General features: G+C 34.9%; 1 protein-coding gene across 1 annotated transcript; it reads left to right on the top strand.

The window, feature by feature from the left end:
* The first annotated feature begins 2,678 nt into the window (after positions 1-2,678).
* Positions 2,679-11,038, top strand: LOC114401914 (serine/threonine-protein phosphatase 7 long form homolog). The gene is made up of 4 exons (XM_028364489.1): positions 2,679-3,523; positions 3,608-3,692; positions 3,778-4,119; positions 10,826-11,038. The coding sequence occupies exons 1-4, from the start codon at positions 2,679-2,681 to the stop codon at positions 11,036-11,038; spliced, it is 1,485 nt and encodes a 494-aa protein (XP_028220290.1).
* Positions 11,039-12,137: the final 1,099 nt, after the last annotated feature.

Raw genomic sequence — 12,137 nt, 5'->3', positions numbered from 1 at the left:
TCCCATGCTATCATAAATTGTCCATTGTCTACCATAAATCATAAAAAGCTTAGATCTTTTAATAATATTCTAAATTAAAAAAGCTAATAAAACTTTATCAAGGTATATTATGTGTGCTATCAAGGTATATTATTAAAAGAAAACTTGGGCAGAAATGATATAATAAAACTTTATCTTGTTCATTTGTTTATCTTGTTCATTGTCGTAAAAAAAGCTAAGGTCGTTCATTTGTAAGTTTTGATGCAAGATTTTTAACATCTTTTTGAAGAATGTCTTTGGCTAACCAGTTGTAATAAATCTGATTAATTCCAAACACTGGAAAACACCCTCCAAATTATATTATCAACGTCCAACCTCAGAAAAACTAAGTACAACAAATGGATCTAAATTAAAGATCAATTACAAACTATCTAATGAAATCATTGAAAATCAAGGTCTTAGGATTCACACAAACTTTCTCCTGGTAAAAAACCTTAAGAACGAAGTCATCCTAGGAACCCCCTTCATTAGAGCCCTATTTCCCATTCAAATATCTAATGAAGGAATAACTACAAATTACTTAGGAAAAAAATATATTTAATTTCTCTACCAAACCAATCTCCGGAAATATAAATCTTATAGAAAATAAGATTAACCAAATTAACTTCTTAAAAGAAGAAGTATCTTTTAATAATATTCAAATACAATTGGAAAAACCACAAATGAAAGAAAAAATTCAATCCTTGCTAAGCCATATCCAATCAACTGTCTGTTCTGACTTGCCACATGCATTTTGGAATCGAAAGAAACATATTGTCGATCTCCCTTATGAGAAAGACTTTAGGGAAAAACAAATTCCTACAAAAGTCAGGCCGATTCAAATGAATGAAGAACTCCTTCAATACTGTCAAAAGGAAATTAAGGATTTGCTCGATAAAGGCTTAATCCGGAAAAGCAAACGCCCATGGTCTTGCACGAATTTTTATGTCAATAAGCAATCATCGGCAAATTTCCCACTTTAGGTTTCTTTTAGAAACTATTTCCCAGACTAGGGCTCTTTGTAAACAATTTCCACAGGGGTGCTCTTTTCTACGTACCAACCATGCATGGCGCTAGTGGTGATGGCGCCTTCGACAGGGACGAGCCACGTGGCATGTCGCCACTGTGACTGGCGACAAAGGACTGCATATCGCAGCTCCTATTGGCGCGTCCAAAGGTGCATGGAAGCGCTGGTTTGACCAGCGACTTCAGCACCTGCACTTCTGCAAACATAGGCTGCAGCACCTGTAGCTGCAGGGTCGTAGCTGGAAGGCGCCACTCGAGCTTGCGATTTGGGTGAGAGGGAGGCGCTAGTGAGGTTAGCGTTTTCAGCTTTAGTGGGATTTAAAAACCCAAGTGTAGAGGGAGCAAGTCACGGTTGCTTGTAAAATTTGTGTGTTGAAGGTGAAAAAGAAGGTGGTTGCTTGTGTGTTGAGAGAGGTAGCTGGTGGTTGCTTGTGTGTTGAGAGTGGTGTTGATCAGTTTTTGTTCTTCCATTTTATAAAAGCTTGTAAGTTATATATTCAATATATTTTATATGTTTTATTTATGTAGATGTTTATATTTTGATAAATGAATAGTTTTAGGTAGTATAAGATAATAATTTTGTATAGTTTAGTTTGAATTGTTAATGTTATATATGCCAGATTATATTTTGATAAATAAATAGTTTTAGGTAGTATAAGATAATAATTTTGTATAATTTAGTTTGAATTATTAATGTTATATGGTAGATTAGATTTAGGTTTATATGATAAATTAGGAATAGTTTTACATACTCTAAGTTATTAATTTTATATGGTAGATTAGGAATATTTTTAATTTTGATATGATAAATTAAGTTTAGTTAAAATTTTTTGTAAAATAGATTAGAAATAATTTTAGATTAGCTTTAGTATAAATGTTGTATATGGTAGATTACATTTAATTTAAATATTTAATATCATAGATTAAGAAAAATTGTATGTACGGGAAATTATTAATTTTAAATTAGGTTAGAATGAAATATTTTATATTACGTTAGTTTTAGTAATTATTAGACAAAATATGTTATGTTTAAATTATAATAGTTTTACGTATTTAAAATTATTGATTTTGTATATTAAATTATATTACTCGTAATTATTTAAAGTCATTAATTTTGTATATGGTAAATTATTCATAGATTAAGAATAATTTTATGTAGTATAAATTATTAATTTTAAATTAGGTTAGAATTTAATTTTTTATATTACATTAGTTTTAGTTATTAATTTTTAGTTTTTTATATTACGTTAGTTTATAGTCGAAAATTTAATTATTAATTTTGTATATATATTATTTTAATTTTTAGTCGAAAATATAAATATTATATTATATATTGAAATTTATATTTGTATGTAATTTAATTTATTTATAGAATATATATGAATTATGTTATTTGTATAATATATTTTGTTATTGAAATTAAAAAAATATAATTTATTATTTATGTAAAATTGTCTTTGGATGTGATTTAATTTATTTTGTATAATACATTTAAATTTTCGTGATTGTATAATACATTTAAATTTCCCTTATTTTAATTAAGTTTTTTGTAAATATACTTAATTTGTGTATGTATAATTAATGTATAAATTTTATCGTCAATGAATTGTTTTATATTTTATTTTGTAGGATCAATGGCATCTTCGTCGTCATGCTCATCGAGCATACAAACTAGGTCTGGTCCAGTTGATGGTGAAGTCTTGTGGATGCAACCCAAGCATGTTTCAGAACATGTTTGGAATGGGGAACCAGATAGAAAATTACACATTAGACGAGCAGTGCCGACATATCAAGGTGAAGAACAAATACCAGAGGAAATTGTTCCTCTACTTCGGCAATGTGGGTTTTATTGGATCATGAAGATGAGATACCTAAAGATAAATGCAGCCTTAATTAGTGCGTTCATTGAAAGATGGAGGCCCGAAACCCACACGTTTCACCTGAGATGCGGAAAGGCTACCATTACTCTCCAAGATGTGTCAATTTTATTAGGTCTGCGTACTGACGGGGCACCATTAATTGGTTCGACAAATCTTGATTGGGCCGATTTGTGTGAAGAATTATTAGGAGTCAGACCACAGGAAGGCGAAATTGAAGGCAGTGTGGTCAAATTAAGTTGGCTGACTCACCATTTTTCTCACATAAATATTGATGAGGGTAACGTTGAACAATTACAAAGGTTTACCCGTGCGTGGATTCTTCGATTCATAGGAGGTGTCCTCTTTGTTAACAAAAGTAGTAGCAGAGTTTCCTTAAGGTACCTACAATTTTTACGTGACTTTGAACAGTGCAGCACGTATGCGTGGGGACCTGTTGTGCTTGCGTATTTATATAGAGAGATGTGCAGCGCCACCGATTACAAAGTTAAATCAATCGGAGGTATGTGCATCTTAATCCAAATGTGGGCATGGGAACGATGCACCACTTTAGCTCCAAAGAGGACACCTCCCGTCATAGAAAATAAACCACTTGGACACAGGTTTGTCGTTCAAAAAATTACATTTGAATTGAAAATATTTAATGATGGAACATGTTGACAATGATGATTTCATTTTTATTGTAGGTGGCTGCGACGTGGAAATCAGCATATCGGCAATGATGATCTTAGAGTTTTTCGTCGCAAATTGGATCTGATGAAACGACATGAGGTAAGAAGATCGTAATGTAATGGTTAAATTATATTTTAATATGTTATGTTTGACTGAAAATTGACAAGTGTGTTGTTATATGCAGTTTGTCTGGGAGCCATACACACCAACTGTGATGGCAGCTCTGCCTCAAATTTGTGTGGTTGGAAGTGTAGCCTGGTTCGCGATGGTGCCACTGATTTGTTTTCATGTTGTTGAGTGGCACCAACCCGATAGGGTTTTACGACAATATGGATTGCAACAACCTATTCCCGGGTGTCCTTCGCAACCGCAGAATCTCCATGGCATAACGCTCAAAGGCAAACAAGATGAGAATTGGTTCCACCTGTTGGCCCCAATCATTAGTCAGTGGAATAATGCAGCTCAGTTTAGGGTCGACGTTTATCCTCGACAAGAGGGCCTACTGGGTTTTAACTCGGACTATATGGTGTGGTATAGGCGTAAAACAAAGATGTTTGTCGACCCAAACAATGCAAACACAGCTACATTGGTATTTATCTGTTTTTCAATGTTTAACTTCTAATTATTTTCATAAGCGTGAGCATTAATTTGTTGACGCTAATAATTGCAGGGTGAAGTTGTGGAGACTTTACAGTATATGGTGTCACCACAAGGGAGGAACACATGGACAGTTGATGATCTCGTGCCTTACGTGGATAAGTTGGCGATTATATCAGAAGAGCAAGAGAGAGTCACTGAGCCAGTGTCACATGGTCCAGCATCAGAGCGTGAATTCCCAGCACCAGAGTTTCACATTCTTCAGTCAAGTGTTGAAACTCGGGGGTTAGGCAGACGAAGGGAGCCTGTTGAAGCAGAGCAATATTCGCAACAAATGATGGAGCGTGGTCATGGAATGTATTACACGCTAGCAACATTTTCTGAATATCCTTCACAGATGTATTAGTATCCCTTTGAAGGTCATCACACTGATACTTCTGCGAGCGAACATTCGTTCGGTGGTGTTGCGGAAACATAAGCTCATTTTTCATGGCCCACTATGACTCCTTCGCAGCAGCACGATGCCCCCATGGCAACACCTAACGCCCCATTTGCTCCGCAATGGAATGTACCCGGAGCAATACCTGATATGGGCGACTTATTAGGTGTTGATTTGCGTCAGGAGTTTTCTGCTGAGGCTGAGCAAGCAGAAGCGGGGAGACAACGCGGCAAAAGAAATCCTGATCGTCAAGCGCGAAGATGGGATCGACCATGTGGCACATCCTCACGACATCGCGGACACCATAATGACTGATTTTTATGTCTCTGTGTAAATTTCTTGTTGTTTGTAAGACATTTGATTTTGACAATTAATCTATCGCATGTCATTTATTATGCCTTACTAATGTATAGAGTTTATGTGGCGCATAAAAGTATAATAATAAACAAAGTATAAAAATAAAAGTAAAGTACACAAACGAAAAAATAAGTAGTTTTACTAATGTATAGGGCTTAGGGGATTGGATTAGGGGTTACGGTTTAAGGGTTACTGTTTTGGATTAGGGTTTTGGGGTAGGGTTAGGGTAAGGGTAAGGCCTTAGGGGTTTTCATTAGGTGTTATGGTTAGGGGTGAAAGGGTTACTGTTTTGGATTAGGGGTTTAAGGGTTAGTGTTTTGGATTATGGGTTAGGGTTAGCTTTTAGGGTTAGGGTTAAGGTATAGGGGTTTTGATTATGGGTTAGTGTTAGTGTTAGTGTTATGGTTTTGATTATGGGTTAGTGTTAGTGTTAGGGTTTTGGGGTAGGGTTAAGGCTTAGGATTGGATTAGGGGTTAGGGATGGAGTTAGGGTTTTTGGTTTATTGTTTTGGATTAGGGGTTAGGGTTGGGGCTAAGCCTTAGGGGTTTAAGGGTTAGTGTTTTGGAGTAGGGGTTATGGATTTGGCGAGGGTTAGGGTTTTGGGTTAGGGCTTAGGGGTTTTGATTATAGGTGAGGGTTAGGGGGTTGGGTTTATTGTTTTGGATTAGGGTTTAGGGTTTATGGGGGTTTAGGGTTAGGCCTTAGGGGTTTAAGGGTTAGTGTTATGAGTTAGGGTTAGGTTTATGAGTTAACTTTAGGGTTTATTAGTTAGGGTTAGAGTTTATGAGTTGGTTTTTGGATATAGGGTTGATGTGTTAGGGTTAGGGGTTATGGGTTAGTGCTATGACTTAGGGTTAGGTTTATGAGTTAATTTTAGGGTTTATTAGTTAGGGTTAGAGTTTATGAGTTGGTTTTTGGAAGTAGGGTTTATGAGTTAGGTTTAGGGGTTATGGGTAGTGTTATGAGTTAGGGTTAGGTTTATGGGTTAGGGTTTATTAGTATGGGTTAGAGTTTATGAGTTAGTTTTTGGACGTAGGGTTTATGAGTTAGGGTTAGTTGTTAGGGTTTAGGGTTAGTTGTGTATGTTTAGGGTTAGTGGTTAGTGGTTAGGGTTTAGGGGTTAGTGTGTTGGAGTAGGGTTTAGGGTTTTGGGGCATGGTTAGGGTTTTGTATTAGGTGTTAGGGTTAGCTTTTATGGTTAGGTTTTAGGGATTTGGGATTTTCTTTAGGGCTTGGGGTTAATGTTTATGGTTAGGGTTTAGGGTTAGGCCTTAGGCCTTAGGGGTTTAAGGGTTTATGTTTAGGTTTACGGGTTAGGGTTTAGGGTTAGTTGTTTATGTTTAGGGTTAGTTGCTAGGGTTTAGAGTTAGTGGTTTATGTTTAGGGTTAATGGTTAGTGGTTTAGGGTTAGTGGTTTATGTTTAGGGTTAGGGGTTAGGGTTTAGAGTTTAGAGTTAGTGGTTTATGTTTAGGGTTAATGGTTATTGGTTTAGGGTTAGGGGTTAGTGGTTTAGGGTTAGTGGTTTATGTTTAGGCTTGGTGGTTAGGGTTTAGGGTTAGTGGTTATGGTTTATGGTTAGTGGTTAGTGTTTAGGTTTAGTGGTTTATGTTTAGGGTTGGTGGTTATGGTTTAACGAATTCATTGAAGCCCACAAATAAGTAATGTACAAAAGGCAAAATGTTTTAAACTACCGAATTCATTGAACCCCAGAAATTCAATACATTGAACAGAACGTAAACAAATACAAGTCACTCGACTAACATACATAAATCAACGATTTGAACAACTCCACGCTCAGATTGCATTGGACAGCGACGCCTGTTATGCCCTTCGGCTCCACATCTACTGCATTTTGTTCGGTGCTCAGATGGTTCGACCCAATCCATCTCATTTCTTATCCTTGTTGATTTTGGCCGACCTTTCGCACGAACTGTAGTTGGGTCAGGGATAAGTGTCCATGCGTCATCAGAAGGAGGAATAGCCGCTTCATTCCCAAGAGGCCACCATTGTGCGGAGTAAGCTTTTAAGATGTGCTCGTTTCTATAAACAACATCTATATATTGGTAGTAGTTCATGCTCACGTAACCACAAGCTGCAATAATGTGTGAACATGGATAGTGAAGCGCAGAATACCTTCCGCATTGACAATGACGACCATTCAAGTTTACTGCCCACTTTTGTCCGCCACGTTGCGTTATAGGGTTGAAGCTCTCCTCTACTTCAAACCTTGTGGAGTGGATATCATACACGCGAACGATGTGCTTACAAGCTTGTTCTTGATTTTTCCTTAGTTCTTTAACAAGCTTTGAACAATATACTTGGCCTTCATTTAACTGTCTTTGCGCTTGGCAGCCACGCTCAACAAAGTACTTTCGACACCTACTGTACGTTGATTTGACCAATGCTGTTATGGGAATGTTACGAAAATCCTTCAAAACCTTATTGATACATTCTGAAAGGTTGGTTGTCATGTGGCCATATCGACGTCCTTCTCTATCATAAGTCATCGTCCATTTTCCTTTGAAATTCGATCAATCCATGTGGCTATGGCTGGACTCAGTTCACGAAATTTTTCTAAATTTTGATCAAAAATGTGCTTGCAAGGAGTGTAGGCTGCATAAAAACAGTTGACGAATAACAATTTTAAGTATAAATGAAAGTAAAATAAATGTGACCATCAAATATGAAATCTTACCCAATTTCTTCAACATTTCTTTTTGTTTGGCATTATTGAATTTTCGATTGAAGTTGCTTGCTATGTGTCGCACGCAGTAGACATGATAACCGTGGGGAGGTTGCCAGCCAAGTGCTTCGTTAGCGACAACGGACTTTATACTCGCGTGTCGATCAGATATCAGACAAATACCATTTTGATCTGTGACGTGTTCACGCAAGTGTGCCAAAAACCATGACCACGCTGTCAACGTCTCACCTTCAACCACCGCGAATGCTAGAGGAAGGACACCACCATTTCCATCTTGTGATGTGGCCATTAAGAGGGTCCCACAGTATTTGCCATACAAATGTGTGTCGTCAACTTGTATAATTGGCTTACAGTACTTGAAAGCTTCTTTACATTGCCCAAAAGTCCAAAAAACTCTATGAAACTGACGGTGTTCGCGACTAACCGTATTCCCAACGATAAAATCGTCATGTAGTACTTGAAAATATGATCCAGGAGAATGATTTTGCATGTGTCTTAGCCACGACGAAAGTTTCGCATATGACTCATCCCAATCGCCATATTCAATTGCAATGGCTTTCTGTTTCGCCAACCAAGCTTTTTTGTACGACACCTTGTACGCAAATTCACTGTTAATCCTCTCTTGAATCAAAGAAATTTTTATTGATGGGTCTTCTCTGATCATGCCTGTCAATAACATAACAAAATTTAAATGACAATTAACAATAAATGAACATAATATGAACATAAAATACGTACCTACTACACAAGTGGCAATTAAATCTGAATCAAGTTTCTCGTGATCTTGTTGCCAACATATAATTCTTGGCCAACATTAAAGGTCGACGGCATCTCCAAACCGCAAATGTCCTCCTCATCAGGATAACTCCAGTTGATATTGTTATAATGTAAAGCATCATTTCAAAATGGATTTTCAATTCGTTGTGCACCTAACAGTTCAAAATAAAAAATCAAATCATACTTATTTAACATTAAATACAATTGTCATCAAATAATAAATGTATTGTCAAATTTTTTATACAGCAAATTATACCTTCTGCTGGGTGAACAATTCTTACTGGTTGAGGAATGTCGGTGACTTCATCGTTTGTTTCAGATATACCGTCAACACTGTCATCTTCGTCTACAGACTCTTCAACGTATGAGTTAGACACAAGATAATCATCATCATCATGATCATCATCGTCTTCGTCAATATGTAAATTGCTCATATTTGTTGTCGGTTGTGTCTCATCATTAGATAAATAATTTCCACATGATGTAAGCAAATTTGCAGAATGAAACATTGAACCACCAGCGACATCCTTTTCTATGTACAATTCCAGAACTGACATTTGGTCTTGTTGTTTAAAACTTTTCAACATCGTTTCAACGTCTTCGTCATCACAAATTTGCAAGACAATATATTTTCCTGACACTAAAAATCTACAGCTGATAGTAGAAATAATTTCATTATTTTGTAACTTTACCTTATCTCCAATTTTTTTCTTCAAAGCATTGAAACTAATTCCACGTTTAATCTGAATCGCTTTTTTACTTCCTTCAAATATTACACCATCATTATCTTCATATACCCTTCCATTGAAATACAACACTATTATAACCGAATTCATCCTGTACCTACAAAAAAAATATTTTAGCACGTCAAATAAATTACAAGATAGTCATTTTTGACACAAAAACACCAGATTTCTCTTTTAAAGTGTAATCCCAAAAGATCTCTTTATTGGAACTTTACATTCAATTTCTCTTTTAAAAAATTTTAATTAACTTCAAATTAATTTCATGAGACACACTTAAAAAAAATGAACAATTTCAAGATAGTCATTTTTAACACAAAATTAAATAATTCATGAACGAAGTTAGTATTATAAATAATTAATCTTAACATTAATAGCTTTAAAATGGAAAAAGATAATTACAAAATTACTAAAAATATAATAAAATATTTAACACTTTCAAGTTGAACGCTTATCAATTTTTAACACACCAAAAACCAACTTAATCTAATTAAAAAAATACTACAACTTCATCTTAAAAAAAATTCATACTCAAAATATTTACTTTAAATAAATATAATCTACAAATTTTTTTTATTCAAAGTTCAAACATTCATCAATTTTTAACACACTAACAAATTTTGAATCTAGAACACATTTATATGACATATCCGATGGGACGATGCAAGAATGAACATTGAACCAAAAGATTAAATTGTGTCAATGTGTCAAGTTCTTCTCTCCAAGATACGCTATAGAATCCAATCCTACCCACCAATAACTTTATTTTATACACAATATAAACTATTAGTAGAGGGGGAAACTATTAAAAAATTACAATGATTTAACTGAAGTCAAGAGACAAACCGTATAAGGACAATTAATATAACGATCATTGGCGAAATAAAGGTATATATGTTTGGAAAGCGAATTTAGTTATGGATCAAATAATTCATGTACACGTTTAATCAGCATGTATGATTATTTTGGAAAAAAAAGTTATAACCAAATAAATTTATTGACAAAGATGTAAATAAATTTATTTCATGAAAATTGTTCACGGAAGGAAAAGATAGAAGCAATTAAACGCGAGTTCTCTATAAATTATCAACACCAACCTAATTTAATTAAAAAATTATTACAAATTTCATATTCAAAATATTTTTATTTTCACTCAAAATATTATCTTCAAATTAATATTGTTACACAATTTTTCTTTTATTTTTGACATTTAAACAAGCCTATCAAATATAAAAGTTAATTTAATTTTAAAATAAATAAATACTATATACGAAAAATAAGTTACAACCTAACAAAATAACTTAAAAAAAATTTCATACCACACGGTTTTTTTCACAGCTAAATCCACCAAAACAAAACAGAAACAAGCTCAAAGGCACGGACAATAGCTTTAAAATGAAACCTCTGAAGCAGTTGCAAGAAAAGGAAAATGAAGCAGTTGCAAGAAAAACGAAATGAAGCAGTTGCAAGAACAAAAGTATAAGGTATTTGAAGACCCTAAATCGCCAAGGGAGCTGGCGTTTTCACCCTAAATCGCCAAAGGAGCTGGTGTTTTCAGCTGTCCTTCACTTTCTGATAAAGCTGCACCTGCAAAAGCTTGCTGCTACACGTAGGGAAGCGCTGGTTTGACCAGCGACTCCACCCTGCATGGCCAAAGCGCCATTGCAGGTGGCGACATCACTGCTGTCGCCAGTGGCAGAGGCGACACAGCCACGTGTCGCGTGCCTGAGTGTGGCACTATTCATGCTAGCGATTTGCATGAAAAATTCCACTGCTGCTACGTAAAAAACAGCACCCCTGTGGAAATTGTTTACAAAGAGCCCTAGTCTGGGAAATAGTTTCTAAAAGAAACCTAAAGTGGGAAATTTGCCGCAATCATCCTCATTCTGGTAGAAAGGATCATCATCTTGGTCATCAATGTCTTCTGAAGATTCGACCCCCTTCTTTGAAGATTCTTCATCTTCTTCTTGTTGAAGTAACTGGAGAACTTCCTTAAGGTTCTGGGCAAGGCTTTCTTTGGATTTTGAACTGGCCAAGAACGCCACAAGCTGAGATTTCTAATTCAGAAATAATGATGTTTCTATTATATATATATATATATATATATATATATATATATATATATATATATATATAACAATGATAACAACATTTGATTATTCAAGTTAATTAATTGTATCTATAACCTCTGTAATATAAATAACTAATTAACAATAAGATGACCTACAGATGTGGGAATAGTGTCAAACTCAGAAAAGAAATAAATATACTCGTTTCCATTATTGCACGAAAACTCCATAGGATGCTTCATGACTACTTTTATCCAAATACACCAAAGTACAACCATGAAGCAACCGATACATATATATTATTGTAAGTTTGAAACCATGTAAGCATGCTTGATGACTACTTTTATTCTATTCATGCATGTGCAACCTTCACGGGTGTAATTTATTGGAGAAAGTTATTCCCTTGACTGTTGTTTTCTACTTTTTACTGCTGCAACGTGAGTGAACTACACTGCATCACTGCATTAATGTGAGTGAAGCAACACTGCGCATGCTGCATGAACAATACATTGCACATGCTGTTTTGAAGGACCTCTTTTCTGCTTATTTTTGTTGTTTTCTTTGCTGCACAAGTGAACTAATGGCCTTTCAATTGTCTGGTTTTTCTTTGCTGTTTATTTACTACTTTTTACTTTGCAGCACCACTTCATTATTAATTCAAGGGATAATTGTTGAAGTCGTGGAATACCACACGACTTCACTATTCATGCAATATGTGGTTTCTCATAATTAATTAGTTTGCATGTTGAAAATAATTAATTGGTTTTACATTTTTAATTTCACTTAGTTATTATTAATTTATGGTTTAGTGTTAAATTAATTTTGATAAATTATTATTTTTATGTTTTAAAATATT

This window comes from Glycine soja, chromosome 20, assembly GCF_004193775.1.
Source record: "Glycine soja cultivar W05 chromosome 20, ASM419377v2, whole genome shotgun sequence".
Lineage (NCBI taxonomy): Eukaryota > Viridiplantae > Streptophyta > Magnoliopsida > Fabales > Fabaceae > Glycine > Glycine soja.
This window is presented reverse-complemented; position numbering and strand designations above follow the sequence as displayed.